Source organism: Buteo buteo, chromosome 10, assembly GCF_964188355.1.
Source record: "Buteo buteo chromosome 10, bButBut1.hap1.1, whole genome shotgun sequence".
Taxonomy (NCBI): domain Eukaryota; kingdom Metazoa; phylum Chordata; class Aves; order Accipitriformes; family Accipitridae; genus Buteo; species Buteo buteo.
Window position 1 is genome coordinate 25,799,577 of NC_134180.1, and position 21,845 is coordinate 25,821,421.

The following is a 21,845-nucleotide window of genomic DNA, read 5'->3' on the forward strand; positions in this document are numbered from 1 at the left end:
CGGGCCGGGAGCGGAGAGAGGCGGCGGCGGCGCGGTCGTGTGGGGCGGGCGGGCACGGAGGGGTACGGCCGGTCGGGGCTGCGGCGGGGGAGCGGCTCTAGTGACGGCCCGCTGAGGTGAGGCGGGGTGTGGGGTGGCCTGTGGTTTTTTTTAATTCAGCCGTGCGTTAAGGGTTTGCGTTGGCAGCCTCTTCGTACTGGCTTGCGTGTTGTACCCCGCCTAGGGAAGGGGCTGAGGTAGATGTTTGTTAGAGAGGAGGCAGTTTGGTGAGTGTTAATAGTAGAAAGTTTCACATGATTCAGACGCTGCCCACCTGCCGCTGAAACCTCTGAAAAGATTTAATTAGAAACTGGATTAAGTATTAAGGCCTGAGATCGTTGCGAGCTCAGCTGGTAAATCCCTGGAACAGCTCAGGGCATGTTTCAAGGCTGTAAGTACATTGTAAAGTTACTGAGGGCTGAAAATGCAAGAATGTTAGCGTTCAAAAGTGCATTTAAACTGTTTTGGGAGGATTACTAACATCCTGTAAAATGAAGAGCTCAAAGAGTACAACATGTGGTAATGAAGTGTATGGTAATGACCAAATTAAAATGACAGGCTGGATACATTGATAGATTGCAGTGATGTAAAAATATTAAAATAGGCCGTTGAGACTAGAAAGTGAGTTGTTTATTCTTTGTATAATAAAATTCATAACACAGATGCTTTTTAAGCTTCTGTGAGTTGCCTGTTTTTTGTAAACATCCAGGTAGCTTAGTTATCGAGATGTTGTGTGCTGTAGCTGAGGTCAAACGTAAGAGGAATGATTGAGGATGTTACATTGAGATGTCTGTATAAATATGGAACTTGGGTCTTTTGATGAATAGTTAGCTAATTATCCAGGTGTAGAGGTAATTGACTCTTATAGTGATCATATAACCAGGTTTAGGCACATGGCATTACTTAAAACTAAAGGTTATGACTGCTGCTCTGATATATCACATGGGATAACCAAGCTTGACTTTATTTGTAATTCATGGTCCTGATCCTGACTGTAAAACTTTGTATGTGCTTAACATTAGTCAAATGTTTAACTTACTTGTTTATAATTTAAAACGTTCTTGCTAAAGTATCTAGAGGTAAAAGGCCACTGAACTAGCCTAACCTAGACACTAGAATGAAATAAATGATAGTGCATATGTAATCTTGATTGGACTGTTGATATAAACTGGCATGGTAGTTGGATCAGCTGTGCACATCCCAGGCATCAGGTTAGAGTGCACCAGTCAAGGCTGAGCAGGAGCTCCTCTGGTGAGAATAGTCACAGAAAATGTAGTATATTATGGGCATCTGCACTTGGTACACAAGGAATCCAGACTTACTCTGTATTTGCTGCAGTTTTCAATGTATGTACCCAAGCAGTAGCTGAGGCCTCCTAACTTCTTAAGATGACCTTGATACTACTTGAAAAATTGCTTCCTTATACATAAAATGCAGGTTGTTTCTTGTCTGTAATACTGCTTCTTGCAAATATGGGGAGTAGAATAATACAGTGTACACTTTTTAAAAATGCATTTTTCCTGGTTTTTTATCATGTGGTCTTCATAATATCTGTCTGTTTAGGTTGTTCTCATTCCTCTATTGGTGTTTTTTTTGGAGAGTGTGATTATTTTTCTATCTTTGTTTTTACTTCATGTGTTTTAATACTGCACTCTTTAATTTATAATAGTTTTCAATGCCAGAACAAAGTCAAACTATAATGGCAGTTGATGAACTTCAAGCAATAATACAAAGATGTGTAAGTAGTTTTCTTTCCATAAAAGTAACAAGTGTAAGTAGTGTGTGTTTCTCTTCATATATTATAATTAAAACCAAAATGACCCCGAAACACAAGACAGTTAGTTGTTAGCAGAACTCTTCATTGGGCAGCTAAGTTCAGCCTCCATCTTTCATTGAATTCTCTATGGTGCTTATCCCAAGATGCTTGATAACTTCTGCTTTATGGAGAATGAAGTGTTCTGGTACTGAACAGTACCTGTCTGAAGGAACAAAACCCTAGCAGGTTGTTGTAGAAAGTGTATCTTCCAAACAGTGTGCTGTAGTCTAGACTTAGAAGGTGCTATTGAAATACTGCTGTGTCTTCTGTAGTAGCTCTTGGTAGCTTTTTTAATATGTGAAAGATGTATGTAAGCAGAGGTAAGTTACAATGACACTACGTTTAATTTTGAAATGGAAGTTTGGATTTTCTTATTTGCCTTTTGTAAGTATGGAGTTAAACATGCATATTTTCTTTCTAGCAAATTCTGGAAGAAGCTGATTTCAAAGGAGAAGATTTTAGTCTGTTTCAGGTTGCAGGTCAGAAATGCTTAGAAGATGGGTATGCAGCTCAGTTATTAGAAGTAATTCAAAATGAGAAAAATAAGGTGAGTTTAAATTTGCACTATGTATTAGTTGTGTGCTAACACTGTTAAACAGATAAAACTGCTTTCACTGTGGAGCAAGGCTGTGCATATGAACAGTTAATAAGTTGCTCTGTGTAAAGTGCATGTACTTGTGTAACTTCAGGTAGCTCACAGAAACCAAGTCATGGTAATCTTAACAAAACCATGAATAACTGTTTTTCAGTGGGTTAAGCAAAGAGAAAAGAGAAGACAAAAGCATAATTAAGAGAAAGTGACAGTGTCCCTCTTTTGCAGGACAGGATTTCAGATGGGGGACTGGGTCTGGCTGGCATGGAGCTCATTTTCTTCATGGCAGCCTATATGGTGCTGTGTTTCAGATTGGTGACTAAAATGGTGTTGGTAATATGCCAGTGTTTCAGCTATTGCTAATCAGTGCTTGTACAGTGTCAAGGCCTTCTCCGTTTCTCCCTCAGCCTCCTCAGTAAGCAGGGAAGTTGGGAGGGAACACAGCTGGGACAGCTGACCTGAACTGGTAAAAGAGAGGTACCATACCATATAACGTCATACTCAGCAATCAAAACAGATGGAGATGGGGACAGGGACCCATTCCAAAGTAGTTGTTGCTTGGAGACTGGTTGGACATTGGTCTGCCAGTGGGAGTTGGTTTGTGTTATTCTCTCCCCCACCCCCTGCTCTCTTTTGTCCTTCACTTATTAAATTTTCCTTATTTTGACCCATGAGTTACTCTGTTTTGCTCTTCTTTTTCTCCCATCCCACTGGGAGAGGAGAGCGAGCAAGCAGCTGGTGGGTACTTAGTTGCTGTCTGGGGTCAACCCACCACAGATGGATATAGTAATATTGGCCAAAACTGTAAAAGCCAACTAAGCTGATGCTAATGCAAGAGATGCTAACATCTGTAGGCACTCTGGGGATCTGGGAGTATATACTAAATTGTACACAGATAAATAGGAAGTTCAGAAAGAAAGTGAAGGGTGGAATGTTTTGGCAATGTTACATGGGGTTCACAGTCTGGTTTTGAATTTTGTGAGTTCGGAGTAACAACTGAAGATCTTGATCCCCTCAGGTTAAACATAATTTGTCTAAGCATTCTTTCTTTCAGCAAAACTCTACTCAGTCCTGTTTTAAATGTATTGTCATATAAATTCTTAGAAAAATATATTGACATGTTAGAATTAATCCATTGAAAATAACTACGCAATGTATGCAGCTGTGTTTATAGGTATGGGGAGAGAATACAATGAATGTCAAATACAGAACTTTATGGTAATAGTTGTTAAATTTTCAATTATATCATTGTGGTGTTGGTTACAACCAGGACATGGACCTGTTGTCTTTTTTCGCCTTTGTATATACAATCTTCCTGGGTTTAGAAGATGTCCAGTTTTGGTTTATTCTCTGTAAATCTGTTTTTTAGGTTATCATCAAGAATATGGGTTGGAATCTCATCTCTCCTCTTGTTAGATGTATTTTCATGTATAAACAGGAAGATGATAAGCGAGAACACTGCCTGAAGATACTAGATCAGTTGGCACAGGTTTTGTTTTTGTTTTTTTTTTAATATATGCTTATAATACAATAATTGTAGGGAAGGGAGAGGTCCTAATTTTCCCTGATTTCCAAAGAAAACAAGTCATGAATACTTCTGGGTTCTTCTGTCCATTTCCTGTAACTTTTAAACTCACGAGCCAATTTCATCTGAAGTAGACATAGGCTTAATGTTCTCAGAGATAATTGACCTCTTAGAAATTTTGTGGAATTAGTAACTGGGCAAAACAAAGAGACAGCATTACACAGAAGAAAAAGGCAGATAGAACTCATGAAATTTTTGATAGCCAGCTGCTGCAGTCAGAGCAGCCACAACAATACTGCCTCTTGTCTACTGCAGATACAGAGTGACAATGATTACCTGATGATTCTGATGGAGTAGTAGGGGAAAAGTCTTAATCTGTAGACACTAGTTCCCTTTCATTCATGTACTTAAAAAACAACTTGTAAACTCTATAGCTTGAATTAAATTCGCACTGAAGTTTTTCTTTCTACTCCTAAGGATTACTTTGCTAAGGTACTGTGAGGTTTTTATAGACCATAGAAATCAAGTTTAGTGTTGTTGTTTATTGTTATATTTTTGCAGCTTATATAGAAGTGTACACACATATACACTCTACAGAAGACATTAATTATAGGGAAGTACTTACTGTTTCATATTTGTTTTCTTAAAGATTGTCTTGGATGTTCAGATCTGCTTTCTTGACGTTCAGGAACTTCTGTATTGAAGTTTGCTTGTGAAGAGTTTTTTAGCTTATGACCATGGTTATTAAAAAATATGCATTGCTCCTCTCTGGCAGCTATGCAATCCGAAGGAACTTTTTTTGGGTTTACTTGAGCAGATTGAGCAGGCGTCTGGAGAGCAAGCGTGCCAAACTGTCATGTTATTGCTTCAGCCTTTGCAGACAGGTAAGATTCAGTTTCTCATGTGATTTCTGAATTAAATTATTTTCTCATTTATTTATCAATTTAGTTTAGCCTTTGCTGGAATAGCTTCAGAATACATCTGTCTTGACAGGCTTTACAGTCTATTACATTCTGCAAAATAACATAAGGTATAACTTTCATGTTTATATTGGCCTGTTAGAAAAAGATTGTAGATGGGATTAATAGCATCAGTTGAAAAAGCAATACTCAGCTATTTTTCATCATTTACAAGAGAATGTGGTCCTGTGACATTATAGTTAGAGATGTAAACAATTCATACTGTTGTTATAGAGAATTACATGGATTTGTGAAATTCTTCATTATTTAACTTTTAAAACATAAAATTCCATATTTTCATAGTATAAAACATTTACTTCAGATTGAAGCAGGTTGAAACATTTGATTGCTGAGAGGGAAGCATTCTTTTGGCTTACATACAAAAACTAAAAATGTTGGTTTTGGACACCCACCAAGTAGGTAACAAGTCGTAGTTTCTGGTTTGATATGCGAGATGAAATCAACTGTTGTCTATCAAGTTTAAGTCTGATTGTATCGGTCTCTGAGATGTGTTACGTTAGAATTTAACAAGAGAAGCATTTTGGTAATTGGAAGTATGTGTTTTTTTGGATAGCCAATCTGCAGTTAGCCTGCATTGAGTGCAGTTTAAGTGGAGAGCCACTTGTGCTGCTTCCTCAGTCTGGGAGCCCCTCTGTTGGTTCTGCCATGGGGTATGGAACAGTTCTGAGCTGCTTCAGGTAGAGTCAGATCCCAGCAGAAAAGTTGGGCCATGGTCTCTGATTTTGCCAAGTGCAGAAGGAGTCTGTCCTGGTTTCAGCTGGGATAGAGTTAACTGTCTTCCTAGTAGCTGGTGCAGTGCTATGTTTTGTGTTCAGTATGTGAAGAATGTTGATAACACTGATGTTTTCAGTTGTTGCTCAGTAGTGTTTAGACTGAAGTCAAGGATTTTTTAGCTTCTCATGCCCAGCCAGGGCACCTGACCCAAACTGGCCAACGGGGTATTCCATACCATGTGATGTCCCATCTAGTTTAGGAACTGGGAAGGGGGGGGGCAGGGAATCGCCGCTCGGGGACTGGCTGGGTGTCGGTTGGCGGGTGGTGAGCAATTGCCCTGCATCATTTGTACATTTCAATCCTTTTATTACTACTGCTGTCATTTTATTAGTGTTATCATTATCATTATTAGTTTCTTCTTTTCTGTTCTATTAAACCGTTCTTATCTCAACCCAGGAGTTTTACTTCTTTTCCTGATTATCTCCCCCATCCCACTGGGTGGGGGGGGGAGTGAGTGAGCAGCTGCGTGGTGCTTAGTTGCTGGCTGGGGTTAAACCACGACAGAGTCAAACAATAGGTGAATTCTCCAGGTCAGATAAATAAGTATTACCTCACTTAGACTACTTTTAGAAAGATTTTTTTCAGTACTCAACCATGGTGCTACAGAGAAAGGAAGAATGTGTTGAAATGCATGACTGCTTTAATATTTGTCATTCTCAAATATATGGTCATCTTAACTACAGCATATTAAACTAGCTGATGACATTTAGTCTTGCTGGATATGCTCATGTGATTTCAGGTATCAGTCCCTCCCCTTCTCTGAAACTAAAGGCTTTCTTATGTAGTCACATTGTTTTTCTTCGCATTTTTCTCTACTGAGTAAGTAATAACTTAATGTCTCAAAATGTTCTTTCTCTCTTTTTTTTCCTTTTTTTTTTTTTCTTTCCCCCAGTGCTTTTGAAACTTCAGAACAAGAAGGCCTACTCATTGGGTTTATCTTTGGCTATGATTATGAATCAGCTTACTCCCCTACCTGTACCTTATACAAAACAACAAATAGAGGAAGACAAACTTGGTCTCTGTCAATGTTGTAATGCAGTGGTGGACTTTACTAAACCTTTTGTGAATGAAGTTATTAAAAACATGGAAAAGTCATCAGAATACAATGACATGGAGCTGAAAGAAGAATTATTAAAATTGTGAGCATTTTATGTCAGTGTAATATATTCATGTAACTTAACAAAACGAACTGTAGGCTTTTATTACATAGGCAGTAAATAAATCATCTTAGTGTTTTATAATGCTGCCAACTTATATTAACTAATGTGGTATTTCAAAAAAGATACCTAAATATGCCTTACATATTTATGGAGTGAGAGAAAAAAGGTAAAAATAATTTATTTTTTTTTAGTACAGGGAAATGGTAAAGAAATCTCGGTCTCTGTGCTGTGAAGCTGATTTGATATTCCTCTGTTCCTTCTCAAATTACAACAGTGAGGATAATCATATTGTGGAAGTGAAGTCTAAGGAATGCTTCTACAGGAGATGGTCTTTTTTTTATTCTCCCTGGAATATCAGGAATAGCAGCAGCTAATACGAGTATAGACTTTATTCTTGGTTATCAGTGACACTATTATAGTCTGTATTTGTGACCATATTGGTGATTTAGTTTCATCCGATTTTTATTTCAGCTGTATGAAATGCCTGAAATACCCATTATTGACAGCTCAGCTTGAACAACTTGAAGGCATTGAAGAGCATCCCTTTCGGCATTTTGCAACTGAAATTATAGTAAGTGCAGTCAAAATTAATTACAGTGTTTGCAAAACCAGTGGTCTAGTTCAGAATTACCTATAATTCGTTCTAGAGCTCATTTTGCTTCCTTTATTGATTAGTGGGATGACTTCCTGGGCTTTGTAAGATAATGCAGGTAGATAAAGGTCTAGAACAGTTCCAGGTCCCATCTCTGGAAATTACAAATCTTGCAGACACTAGTGTTTCGCTCCTTGATAAACCAGTTTGGACTGCTGTCTGAATCAGTAGCTGTTACTTTGCTCTAACTGCTTCTTTGTCTTGGTGATGTGTGAATTTATTAGAATATCTAAAGGATTGTCTTTGCTGCAGTATTATGTCAAGGTAAGATCTACATGTTACCTTTAATCCAAGTGTTGCACAGAGAGGAATCTCTAATGTGCCTAATGCAGTGCCAGCTGACTATTAAAGAATATAAATTGATGCTTGACTGCTGCTGATGCTATAGCTGGAATTTCAGTGGGAACATGTCCACTCTATGCTACCAATGCTGTTACTCTGGTTTTGAATGTTTTACGTAGAAGCTGTGTTTTATTAGAGCAAGATTATTGGGGCTATAGATAATTTCATTTAAATTTGCAGCAAAACCAAGCCTTATAAGGAGATGTGTGTTCCAATCTGTGCATAGACTGCACCTAATATGTGTATGTTTTCAGAAATAGGACCAGGTGTGATTAATAAAATTACAGAAAGTAGAGCTGTGCTTTGTTCACGTTTTGAATGTGGTAAAGAGTATTTCCTCTCCTGCACATATCCAGATGTAATGGCTTGACCCCACCTGGCAGCTAAGCTCCCACCCAGTCACTCACTTAGGCCCCCCTAGCAGAATGGGGAAGAGAATCTGAAGAGCAAAAGCAAGGAAAACTCATGGGTAGAGAAAAAGACAATTTAGTAAGTGAAGGAAAAAAACCCAAGTGATGCAACAGCAGTCATTCATCACCTCCTACCAGCAGACTGATGCCTAGCTAGTCTCTGAACAGCAGTTAATCTGAAAAATACTGCTTCATCCTCCCTCTGCCCACCTCCAGTTTGTTACTGAACATGATGTTATATGGTATGGAATATCAATTTCATCGGCTTGGGTTGGCTGTCCCAGCTGTGTTCCCTCCCAGCTTCTCACCCGCCCTCTGCTGGCTTGCTGAGGGGCAGGGTAAGAAACAGAAGGCCTTGATGCTGTGCAAGCACTGTTCAGCAATAGCTGAAGCACTGGCATTATCAATGCTGTTTTGGTCACAAATCTAAAACACAGCACCATATGGGCTGCCATGAAGAAAATCAACTCCATGCCAGCCAAACCCAGTGCACCAAATTTAAAGTATTTGTAAATAGCAGTTGCCTCTAATTTTCAAATGCATGGTTATACAATGATTTGTGTTGGGCTGTTGAAATGAAGGAACCTTCTGGACAGCCAGGTGCTGGATTATTTTATAACAGTTTATTCAGAAGCAGGCTGGTAAATCTTGTAATGAAATATAAGAGTGGAAAATATTGTTAGTAGTAAACGGAATCTTCCCTCAGGATAGCCAACAGGCCACTAGTTGGATAACACTGAATAGACAGTCACAGCTCATTTGTATCAAGATTGCAGCTAATGTCTTCAACTCTTATAAAAGAAGCTGACCTTTTTAGAAGTATAGGAGAACTAAGCATTAAATGACTATTAACTGGTTATTAATATTTACCTTTAACAAAAATACAATTCTACTTTTGATAACTGGCCATTACAGTTCTTTTCTGTAAATTGTTTTCTTAACTATGTATACACTTGTTTCTCATGTTAATGTTGACTGTATGAAAGAAGAGTTAAGTTTGAGCTTTGGACTTTGTTCTACCTTATTATCCCTGGTTAGAGGAGAAAAATTCACAAGTCAAATACAGAAAGACAAAAGTCAAAGAATGTCTGGAACTACGTAAGAGGGAAATGGAAGTTACTGAGAAGGTAGAACTGGGGTGAAGCTGGCTGATGAAATCCAGCTATTGGAGGAAGATGGCTGAAATGGCTGTGAACGATGAACTAGGGAGTTAGAAGACAGACAGCTTTTTATATGATATAGTGGAGGAATTAGTACTAAAAGAGCAGAGGGACTGGGTCAAGGTGTCATTTTTGGGGAGGGAATGGCATACTAAGACTTGATGAGTTTCAAAAGGAAGACTTGGAGCCATCTGGGGTGAGGAAAGTACGTGTAAATGTACTATATGTGTGCAAATGTGCATGCATGCAGAGGAAGTCTGGAAGTTGCCATGTGATGCAACTCTTCTCCAATTTGTGTTTAAAAATCTAAGCATTTTTGCACACAGAATTCTACATCCAAATGTTAAGATTTTAAAGTAAAACACACTAAGCAGTTAGCAGAACAAAACTTTTGGTTGTTTTTCAACAGTAATTAGGTTTTCTATCATGATCACATCCATTTTTTTCCACAGCATGTCTCAGCACAGGATGGAACTGGTATAGGGATCAATCAGGAGTTGTGCAATAAAAGAATCTTGTCTCTGAGACCTTTACTTCGTTTATTGCACAACTTTCAGGGTGTGCAGTTAAGGAGGCGGGGATTACCAGAAGATGATCTCATGGTTAAGATAGTTGAAGGGTGCTCTGAAAAACTGGCTTTTTATTCTGCCTTTCCTGTTGGGCACAGTCTGAAACCATGTTTTTTATGCTAATTGTGAATTACATTTTCTTGATTTTCTCAAGAAATTCACTTCTGCTGTTTGTGGAATTGGGTAATGAGAGCTGCAGCTAAGGTCAGTAAAGTCATGCTCTGACTATATGACATCTTGTGTAATCCTAGCTTTCCAAAATGTGAGATCGTGCACGTTCAGTTTGGACAACCCCAGAATAGGGAGTTAACCTTGATCTCACTGTTTCTTCATAGTATGTACAATAGGAGTTACACTACCTCCTAATTCATGTGAATGGCGGGGGGACACACCACACTAGTATTTGTGAAGTTCTTAGGTGTCATTGTGTTGTGCACTGGAAAGAAGGGCCATACAGAGTGATTCTAACTTCAAAGCGGGGCTTGCCTTCAGCAGATAAACATTATGTTGCATATTGAGTGAGCAGAAAACAAAATACCGATTATTCTGTGATCTGAAAAACACAGGGGTCCTGTGGCATAATGTGATCATGAAGCTGTCGTTATTCATAGCATTGTGGATAAGGGAGCCAAACTAGGGGTTGCAGGGTGACTTCCTCTTTTGCTAACTTTTGAGTGCTTGACTTTGCTATCTTAGTAACGTTCTTCTAACAGTAGTTATTTTTCCTGCAGGGTTTTTTTTGTGTATGTGTATATATCATAAATACTCACAAAATAGTTATATTAATTTATGCTATGTAAGAGTATACTGTAAATACAGTTAAAGCTTTGAAACTTAATGGGTGTACAGGCCTTTTAAAGGCAGCTATAGGAAATCTATCTCTTTTTTTTTTTAGGATATTTTGTGGGATATAAGAGAATTAATACCACTGGTGTTTTTACATCATAAGAGCATAAGTCCACACTGGAAGAATCAAGAGTTTGCGGACATAGAGCGAAAGAATTCTGCAGATTCTTTGGCATGTCTGTCATATCTGATGTTTGTTCAGCATTTTGGTATTGATTGCTTTCCAATGGTATTTAGGTAAGAACTATTCTTCCTCATTTATCCTAAGTCTGTACTTTGAAGATTCTTTCTGAGCAGAAGAAAACTTCTTATTTGTCAATAGTTACGAATGAAAACTGTATTTCACTAGTATTTGTTTTATGTCAACCTTTATGTATTTATATTTTGTGTAGCTTATATTATATACATAAGAACATATTCCAGTCCTGCAGATTACTCTATTATGGTTTAGTTTTAGATGAGCTGTCTTTTTAAAGAAACGGGTAGAATTAGTCACATGCTGAAAATTAACATGTATTAAATTTTCAGTTGCATTTATAGACAGTTTCCACATAACAGTTCTTAAGAGCAATTTGACTTAATATTTTGTGTCTATTTCAAAATTACTAGTTTTATAAAGATATTTTTATATTTTTTTTTAAAAAGATGAATCCTGTAAAATATATTAACTATGTGCAAATGTATATGGCTTATGCAGTTTAATGTAAACCTAATTTTTTTCTTTTAGTCCATCATACCTTCTGCAATGCAATATGACACATATTGAAGTGCTACTGAAAAGGTAGGGTTTATGGCATTTGGAGTTCTAGATAGTGGGTGTGATCTTTTGTAGTATTTCATAGAATCAACTTTTGAATATACCAGATAAGTTCAGAGGAGGTTTTTAAACCTGAGAGTTAAAATGGCAAGTTCCACAACAAGATAATTTCTTTTACTAGGAAGTATGAAAAGTTGTCTAAAACATTTATTTACTGTTTTCAGCTTGTATTGTGATACCATTTTTAGAAACTTTATTCTGAAAATGCAAAATTAAGATCTTTTAAACACATGCAGAATAATTAGATTGTGTATTTACTTGTACTTCTGTAATAATTAGTTTACTACTAGAGAAGACTATCATGATAGTATTTATTTGAATGTATTCTGATACAATACGTAATCTGATTAAAGGTCAGGCTTTTCTATATATTGTGGTTGTTTCACCTTCCATAAGCAGCAGTGTTGACCAAATAATTTCTAGCACTGCTATAGAAGGGAAGTTTCCCATTATGACTGGTTACCATTTCCTGGTAAAATTTAAACAAGGCTTCCTGGTCTCTTCAGTTTAGGATCTGCTCTGTTTTTCTTAGGCTTGCAGAACTATGCAAATGGAATCATCTGGAAAAAGTTTCATTTTCTTAGTTAATCCACGTCTTGATACCTGTGAGATACAAGATGCTGCTTCTGAGCATTTATAAAAATTGAGGGCAAAAAAAAGTAATTTTTGGCCCTGAAGAGAGAAGTCTAATTTTCAACTTTTCCATAAGCCAGCTTATCCTAAAAACCTTTGAGAGGAATAACAAAGATACTATATTTAGAAAATAGAATGAAAATTATTGAGGGACAAGTTCTTTTTGATCTCCGTTCTAGTGTTTCTTCTGAAATATCAACAGTGTCTTTTTAATCAACAACTTAAATTTGATAATGTTTCTTTTTTTTCTAGAACAGAAGAATCTATGTTATCTAAAGGACTTGTAAGTTTTCTTTTGATGAAATTTTCAATGTTAGAATGTTTATTTTTTCCAATTTAAGTAATGGTAAAACTTTAGTTTCCCTTTCTAAGAAAGGTGCAAATGATAGTTCAGATAACAGTTTCAGAAATATTTTGAGGCTTAATTAGGTATTCTTCAGTCTTACAAACACTTATATTTATTGAACTTTACACACATGCATAAATGTTTAAATTAGCATCATCACTTACTTTCATATCTCCTAGGAACTTTGGATATCTGAATGAGCATTTATAGTGAAGGTGATTTTAGCCATGAAATGTTAGGCATATAGATTAACGTTTTATATATGTGCAAAATGTTGGCAGCTTTTTTTTTTTTTGTCCCCCACCTGCAGGATCTGTTTGAGAGCTGTTTATTGAGAATGGAAGATAGTAGCCTTCTCCATCAGTATTTAGAACTCAGAGATTTTATTAATGTACCTCAGGTAATAAGAAGCAACACAGATGTCTTTAAAGTTTGATTTTAAATAATATCTAGCTGTCTTCTAGGTGTTAGAGAGAGGACATACTACTGAACCTTTATACACTTGTGTTGTTAAATTGAAACCTTCAGTGTCTTGCTGTACAGAATTGATTGTCTTTTCTACCCGCTACAGCATGAAGTTTCAGTGACAGTTAAAATACACTTAGTGTATGTACAGGCCACTGAAGCAGGTGGGCATTGATCTTAGCTGAAAGATGATGCTTTTGTATATCAACCCTGGGATTTCAACCACTGAAGCTAATGTGAATTTCTCTGATGAGAATATTCGCATAAGCATGGTTTTGTAGTCTGTGGGTTTTTTGTTTTGTTTTGTTTTATGTATTGAATAGATTTTAGTCAGAGTAATGTAATGTAATAATCTGTATGCAATTAGAAATTATGTTTTCTTTGTCTAACTGCAGGATTTGGTGAAAGTTATGACCCTTTGTCCCATAGAGCATCTGGTATGTAATGGGACCTACAGAATCAGTTAAGTGCTGAATTTATTTAATTAGAGTTAATCTGATAACATCTTTTTTTTTTTTCTTTAGAGAAAGAAGAGTTTACATATTTTGCAGTTGTTCATAGACAAGTTTGACACAGAGGGAAAATATACATTATTCAGGTATGCATCCAAATTACTGTAGATTGTGTAATATCAGCCTTATTGCAGCTTAATTGTGTAGACAAAGATTTCTGTCAGAGTTTCTATCTGGTAAACCACATTAACTTTACTATGTTAGTTTTTGGATAAATAATTAATTTCGATTGTGTCACATAAAATCAGCTGTCTTACATAAGCTAGTGTCTAAAGGTTACATAGTCATCTTCTTTTTCTGTGGTAAAACTCCCTCTTAGTGAAAAAGGCCATAATGTCATCTAAGTTTTGAGCTATCTATATAGGCAGCTTTGAAGAGATAATATCTTTTTTTTGTTTGTTTGAAGGTGTTTACTGAAGACAAGCAACCATGCTGGTGTGGAAGGATACATTATTAAAAATATAAAAGATCAGATTCACTTATCGTTAACGGTGAGGCTATTACCACTAAGAAACAAGTTACCATCTAAAAATTCTATGAGTATTATGTTGAGAAAACACGTACAGCTTAAGCTTCGAGTGATGCATTAAAAAAATCCACTTTGAAACAAAACCTATGATTGGGAAGTTGTATAATTAAAAATATTAATTTGTCTTTTTTCTGCATATGTATTTTTACATTATAATTTTACAATTGTATTCTTTAATTGCAAAATTTTACTCTATTTTTCTAAGAAGTTATTATTACCTTTTCTGTGCTTGAAAATACCTGCTACTTTATTAAAGAAGAACTATGCAGTATTTTGGTTTATCCTCACAGTCCTCATTTCTTGAATATAATTCAAATGCTCCAGTTCAGACAGACTTATTAATTTTTTCTTGGTTTTTATGATCATAGAATCGTCTAGGTTGGAAAAGACATTTAAGATCATCGACTCCAACTGCCAACCCAACACCACCATGCCCACTAAACCATGTCCTGAAGTGCCACATCTATGCATCTTTTAAACACCTCCAGGGATGGTGACTCCACCACTTCCCTGGACAGCCTGTTGCAATGCCTGACAACCCTTTCAGTAAAGAAATTTTTCCTAATACCCAATCTAAACCTCCCCTGGCACAACTTGAGGCCATTACCTCTCGTCCTATCACTAGTTACTTGATAGAAGAGACCAGTACCCACCTCACTACAATCTCTTTTCAGGGAGTTGTAGAGAGCGATAAGGTCTCCCCTCAGGGTCCCTTTCTCCAGACTAAACAACCCCAGTTGATGACAGTCAGCATTATATTATGAGTGCTTCACAAACATTAAATTCATCAGAAAGAGTTGAGCTAGATCAAAGCCATTTAAATACCATATTTTATAATAATTTATACCAGGAAGTTAGAAAAATTAATTGAAAAGAAATTATTAACTTTTTCTCTCTCTCTCTTTTTTTTTTTTTTTTTTTTTAACTGCTTAGGGCCTTTTCCAAACAAAATTTGATTCTCAAGGATACTGCCTTTTGTCAATTAGGACAATATAGTAAACTTATGCATATTTTATGCTAGCATAATTATGTTAGAAAACATACTATTTATTAGATCATAGTCTGTCCTGTATATTGAATCAGCAGGGGTGGAGAAGATGGTAATATGAAAACTGTTCCAAAAGGGGCTTGCATTAAAATTGAATAGGTGAAACTATATTCTGAAATTCCCTTACTAATTAATTTTTTCGACTATGCAGCTTCAGAATTCTCTTAACACATTACTTCTGTGTAGAGTTCCCTGGCTGTCAAAAAGACAAATAATTTTAAGATTTTGTCATGGATTTTAATATTCTCGGTTTAATGCAAAGAATTCTATTATAAACATAATGATAACAATTTCCTATTGCTATCAATTTATTTCATCTTAGTTTTTGCGCCCAGGTAGTCTTAATCTTTCCAGGTCCATCATCTGATCTGATTTAACAGACAGTTGCACTTCTTATTTCCTTATCTAATCTCAGTTTTCCTTCCAGTCCATTTCTAGGTTTAGGAATATGCAAAGAAAACTTAAACCACCTGATCATCTTTTAAAAAAAAAAAATTGTGACGCTGCTATTATGGAATGAATAGAGTCTCTGCTAAAGATAGCTAATTGCTTCATACCTCCACATAAAAAAAAAAAGAGAGTGCTTACTACAGTTTACTAAGTTTATGTAAACAAATATTAACTATATTGATGGTGGTATTCTGAAGAGGTGGAGAATTTATTCTGATTAAATTGAAAAGAACAGTTTGGCATGGAGAGATAAAGTAGGGAGGATTATGAAAAGACTAGTTTGTATACTTCAATCATATGTAGTAATTAGAAAATATTGCTTCCAGTGTTCCATTTCTTTTTCTTTTCTGTTTTCCCAAAACTATTGTTAAATTATTTAAGATTTATTTAAGATACCTTTAAGATTTAAATTTGTACTCAGCTAAACTTTTTATATCATTTTTTTCAGAGGGCACGTGACAACATTTGGTTTACAGGACATCACCTGATCTCCCTTCTAGATTTAGTGCTTTTGCTTCCAGAAGGTGCGGAGACAGATCTTCTGCAAAACTCAGATAGGTGAGTTGTAATTGCAGTTAGGAAGACTTCAAACTATCTTACTACAGATAAGGGGGTATGCTCATGTAGTTAATGAGGTGACAACATCAATGTATTTTAAATTTTTGGAACTAGAAATGGAAATGATCACTTACTTCAACCATCTTTTCAACTAATTCTGTATAGAAGAATGTCACAATGCTTTTACGTTGATTTTAACAATAAGAAAGGAATTCCTCCTCCATTCCCTGAGGATATAAGGCCTTAGATGTCAAATTATAGAACTAATTGGTAAAGCATTATTTATTCAGGAATATATGGTTTGTCAGCTTTCTGCAGAAGCAATTGGAGGAACAAAAGAAATGTGGTATGTTGTCTTAGGTGATACAGGGGAATACAACAATAATAATTATCAGATACAACTTATAGCACACAGCCTTTTTGAGACTGTTTCACAGATTGCTGCTGGGAATCAAGTATGTTGTGAGTGGGAATAGAAAGCTACCTGAACAGCAAATACGTGTATTGAGTACTATAAAAATAACTGAAGTGTCTCTGAAAATCTCCTGTATAGGACTAGTCTTTTCCTATATAACAAGTAATCGTTGGGCTTGTAAATCAGTAGGGTGATAGTGTCCAGATGGACACATAACTACTTAAAAACCCAGATATATGATCTGTAATTGTACTGTTTATCTGGAAAAAGCAATAAATAGTTTCTGCTAAGATGTATGGTAAAACAAAAGCAAAAAGCGTATTTTAAGAAGCACTCAAAAGTAAAAATTCAATACAGTAATAAAGAAAACTGTCACACTAGTTTCAAATCAGCTTTGGATCACCAGTGATGTGTGTTACAAATTCTGTAATAAGGTTCCATCTCTTCAGAGAACTTTCCCTCACAATCACCAGCCTACTCCAATCTGCTGACAGTTTTAATTGCAAAGTGTCAACTGTTGTAACATGGATGTTGGCACACTCGTGCTCTAGACTAAGCTATATTGCTCAACAGATGGGTGGTTGCATTTTGTACAAATGGGTATTTTTAGCATGTCTGGCTAATGGGCAATTTAAATTATTATCCCTGTGATATAAATCTGCACTCTAAGTGATAAATAGTACATTTTTAATTCACAGGATTATGGCGTCACTAAATCTACTGAGATACTTAGTCATTAAGGATTGTGAAAGTGATAATCAAGTAAGTACTAATTGATTTGAAAATGATTGATTAGCTGAGGGGAGAGCTGGATTCATGTGAGCACTGTTATTCTTGATCATGGTTTTTGCATTTTTCTTTGCAATGGTCAATAATCCAGAAGTGATGCTTTTATTAACTATGTTAGGAGATACATGACGTGTTATTTTATTCTGATGAGATTTGATTGCATTCATGCTTAACTGTTACTGTAAAGAGCTAATCCTTTTACTCTGCCTGATGAGCTGTGGTCCATAATTTTACAGTATGTCACCATAAAGTCACATCTCTATCAAATATTCCCATGAGAAAAAATATTTGTTACTCTTGCTTATTTATTCGCTGGTACCCCTTAAGCCTCCAGGTGGATTTCTTTATTATAATAATAATAATACAAACCTTTGCAGTTCAAGAGATCCATTTTATTCATCTTTAGGCAAAATACTTTTTGTGCAATATGCTAGAAGTTGTTAGTATTAGGATTTCTCAGAAAGTATTTAATCATATTTAAATAGTTTTTAGCTGTGCAAAACAATATATTTACAGCTGCTCTGCAGGTGCATGATAGGTACACGTTAAAAGCTTCTCTAGGTATTAGCATAAAAAAAATTCTTGTCTGCAAGATCCATCTGCTGAAGTAACGAAAGGAATGGCCAGACCCATCCAATTTTCTGCTACGTTGCTTTACTGGAAACAGCCTAGAATGTTTTATACAAAGGTAATTTGCCAGCCTAAACTGCTCACCACTGCAGTTTTTACCTATGTTTTTATTACAGGTAAACCTCTTCACCTTCATTCTCCTGTGTGTGTATGTTTGAATGTAGATATTTCAGAAATACTCTGCATATTTAAACTTTGCAGTATATTTAAAAAATTGAAACTGCCCTTATGTATTTTACCCATATAATATTATGCTACCTCAGTTTAAAGCAGGATTTTATAGCTTTAGTTGTAATCCCCACCTCTTTCTTTGTTTTGTTTAGCTCTTTTCTGTCTGACACATTTGTTACTGGTAGATCAGTGCAAAGCTTATTTGTTATTCAGCTGCTGTATGGCTATTCGATGTATTATATTATGATGGATCTGCTGGTTTTGTGTACAGTCAGTCCTGTCCACCCGCAGCTGATGGAAATGTGTTGCTGGATACTCAAGGGGAAACTTGTTTGAATTTCACAACTGGATCGATACATGGATTCCATATTCTAACAGCTGATTTATAGGTGCTCTGACTTGGATTGTGTCGCTACAGCATTGAAGAGCTGGTGGAATTATTTGTGTTTAGTTTTCCAGTTACATTCCCCTACCAAATGGCTACTTATTCTAATAGTAAATGCAACTTCTGTTGACTCTTGAAAATCATTATGTTCCACCATTCCTCTAATTTATGTGACTCAGGAGCTTTTTATCCACTATATCATGTAGCGAACAAGTATCATCTATCTCCTTAGTACTAAATGTTTTGATTTTTGCTTTAAAATACTTGTTTAAATTAGTGACAATTTAAAGAAAAATTGCTTTTCAGTTTTAAAGTACCATAAAGCCTTTCTTCACTTGAATAAGCAATATCATGGTCAGATTAATATTCTAACCTTCTTCTAGCAGGTAAGTATCATAAGGTTTTTGTTGGTCTCCTCCAGTTCCTTGATTTTATGATTTGGAGTAATGGATTTCAGCACATAATTTTCTGTTTTCCAAAATACAGGAAAAATTCTGATCTACTTTTAGAGCACTTTAAGATCTATGAATACAAGTTTTATAAGTGCCTAATTATGTTATTCGTCTAGGTAGAATAATAATAATAATATAGCTTGCACTGATTACCAAAACCATAATGAAAATGAATAGCAAAAATAGCTTTCATTTGGTGCATTTCTAATTTACTATTTATGTAATTAGTTAGTATTGATAGACTATATCTGTTTCTCAGATTTAAGGAGTTATTACTATTTAAGTGCTCATTATGGTCTGCTCAGTTTCATGTAAATGCATAGCTCTGTAAGAAAAGAGAGAATTCCTCTTTTATCGTTATTAAAAATTTATACGTAGTAGCACACAATTGCCGTAATAGTACTGTCTAGTACCTGGCATAAAGACTGTCCCTACAGTTTGAGGAGAAAATAGCATCACTTCTGAAGTTTTCCCTTAAATTTAAGCCCTGCCAGTTCTTTTTTACTTCCTCCCTGTCTCCCTTCATAATAGTGCAAGTGGGGCAGAAATAAAATGCCTCCTTTCAGGTCAGTGCAGATGTTTTGATTGCTGTGTAACAAGCACTTTCATAAATAGAGTTTAAAAATCACTATTTTTCTGTAAAGTTATTTCTTCATTTTTAACCCCATTCTGGTGGAAGTAATCACCATTCTTCTTATTTGACTAGTTAACTTTGTATCATTTAACATTAAAATTTGGTGAATTTTCCACTGTAATCAACAATACTATTTAACATTGAGAATTCTTATTTTTATCATCCTTAATCTGCCCTTTGAGGATACTGCCTGAAGAAGGGAGTCATATAAATGGCTCCTATATCTAAAGACACAAAGACTGCTTTGTATTTGTTTCCTTCTACAGCAGTTTTGTAACTACAAGCTTATAAGGTGCCAAGGCAGAGAAGTTTTCCTCTTGTGCTGTATAACCTTGAACAGCCTGGCTTTTGAGCATCTTTTCCTTGTATCTCTTCCTGATTTGTTGTCCTGATACTCTTCCTGAGTGTCATTATTGTAAACTCCTTGCACCCATGCCAAACTGGGGAGAAGTTCACGGTCACTTTGGCTAATGTGCCTAAGGATGGGATAGCAGCTTATCCAGTAACATTCCTACAATGCTTTTTAAACTGAATGCAATATAGACAAAACCCTTATATATTTGGGGAGCATGACATTCATCAGAGTTTTCATTTGGCATCACAATACAGTGTTAATTCAGAAACATGAATTTAAATATTTGTGCTGTTTTGCTGCTAAATTGTCTTAGAGGAATCTAACTGCTGTTCACTCACTGTAGAGATTCTAGCCTGAGAAAGTGGCTAGTACCCACCTCCAACATCCCAAGATCCTTTCAGCTTTGCTTACAAGAACAAGTTGAAAATTTGTGTTTCCATTGCTGTAGTTATCAGCCTACATACTAAGTTTGTTGTGTGTCCCCCCTTTATTTTTTTTGACTACTTCATCCTCCAGTTTTTGACAAATAATATAAGAGAGAGGGAGAGGAGCTTAAATATCCATCATGATGCTATTCATGCCTAAATGCATGAATCTACTTTTTTTTTTTTTTTTCTCCCAGTACAGAAGTGTATGTTATCAAGACTACTCCGAAAACTTGTGCTTGAAAACTTAGTATTGCAATGCTTCATTCAAACTAATTTGTAACCTTCTCTGTTCTGTTTGAATAGACTGGTGTATGGACCACACTTGCCAAGATTGAGCAGAATTTTTTAAAACCACTGCATGTAGGACTCAATATGTCAAAAGCACACTACGAAGCAGAAATAAAGAATAAGAAAGAAAACAGAAGAGGTTAGTTGTTCTCTTTTTTCTTAGCTTTGTTCATATTTAGAAAATTTGGAAATCCTTTGGAAGCAAAGAATTGGTGAGTGCTATATAGACCGTGTTTTATTTAACTATTGACACTATTCCAAATTTCAAATAATAATTAAGTAGTTGCTATATTTGATATTAGTAATTTTAATAATTGGTCGGAAAAATCTCAACTTGTTTATCTCTCATCACATTTTTAAACCTTATGGAAACCTGATAGAAATGTCACATGAAGACCTTCAAAGCTTGTTCTGCATTTATACTTTTGATTTTAAGGTTAGACAGGAGCATCTAAGTATCTCTGAATCTATAGCTATTAGGTTTCATACTATGTGTGGGGAGGTTAACAGGAGAAGAAATAATTCACACAGCAAATAGGTGCTCTCTTAAAGACTGAAGGATTACATTCTTTTTTTTTATTTTTTTTTTTTTTGATCTGACACAAAGAATCAGATTCTGCTCTGGGTTAAGCAGACAAATTCCACAGGGCATAAGAGCTGTAGCTGCTTTAGGTGATCCCTGTGTACGTCAGATCTTTTGTTCCTTTGTGGTCTCCATTATAATTAAGACAGCCCAAGGAACTTGCTTCTGCTACCAAAAATGTTAGTACAGCTTTTTGCTGCTAGTCTTATCCTCTTCTGTTGTTGTAAACTATGTAAGTATGAGGCAGAGAAGGGGAATTTTCTGAAGGCAACCTGTGTATATCTTTCTAAAGGGAATCCTTTACAATTAATCCAGAAGCTTTTTCTTTAAGTCCCTCCTACGTTTCTCTAGCCTTTGACAAAGCATAAAGAGATTTGTGTTTGGGAGAGAACATCTAACTCGTAACAGTAAATGGTTTAGCCTTTTTCCCCAATGTATAGTCTTTGTAAGCATTATGCTGAATTTCAAATATGTAGTCTGAAGGTAAGAGGT

At 35.8% G+C, this 21,845-nt stretch overlaps 1 protein-coding gene across 2 annotated transcripts in view; it reads left to right on the forward strand.

Annotated features, from left to right (window-relative positions):
• GLMN (glomulin, FKBP associated protein) overlaps window positions 1-21,845 on the forward strand; it is a 25,000-nt gene continuing 3,155 nt past the window's right edge. Inside the window, exons 1-17 of one of the 2 annotated variants that reach the window (XM_075039013.1) lie at window positions 1-116; window positions 1,709-1,777; window positions 2,277-2,402; window positions 3,817-3,936; window positions 4,748-4,856; window positions 6,619-6,865; window positions 7,358-7,457; window positions 10,915-11,102; window positions 11,593-11,646; window positions 12,568-12,598; window positions 12,972-13,061; window positions 13,522-13,563; window positions 13,651-13,724; window positions 14,045-14,129; window positions 16,114-16,223; window positions 17,337-17,400; window positions 20,786-20,909. In XM_075039013.1, coding sequence (XP_074895114.1) covers window positions 1,715-1,777; window positions 2,277-2,402; window positions 3,817-3,936; window positions 4,748-4,856; window positions 6,619-6,865; window positions 7,358-7,457; window positions 10,915-11,102; window positions 11,593-11,646; window positions 12,568-12,598; window positions 12,972-13,061; window positions 13,522-13,563; window positions 13,651-13,724; window positions 14,045-14,129; window positions 16,114-16,223; window positions 17,337-17,400; window positions 20,786-20,909 — 1,627 coding nt within the window. In that variant the 5' untranslated portion in view covers window positions 1-116; window positions 1,709-1,714. The remainder of the gene's footprint in view (window positions 117-1,708; window positions 1,778-2,276; window positions 2,403-3,816; window positions 3,937-4,747; window positions 4,857-6,618; window positions 6,866-7,357; window positions 7,458-10,914; window positions 11,103-11,592; window positions 11,647-12,567; window positions 12,599-12,971; window positions 13,062-13,521; window positions 13,564-13,650; window positions 13,725-14,044; window positions 14,130-16,113; window positions 16,224-17,336; window positions 17,401-20,785; window positions 20,910-21,845) is intronic. The other variant, XM_075039014.1, reaches the window with a different exon arrangement.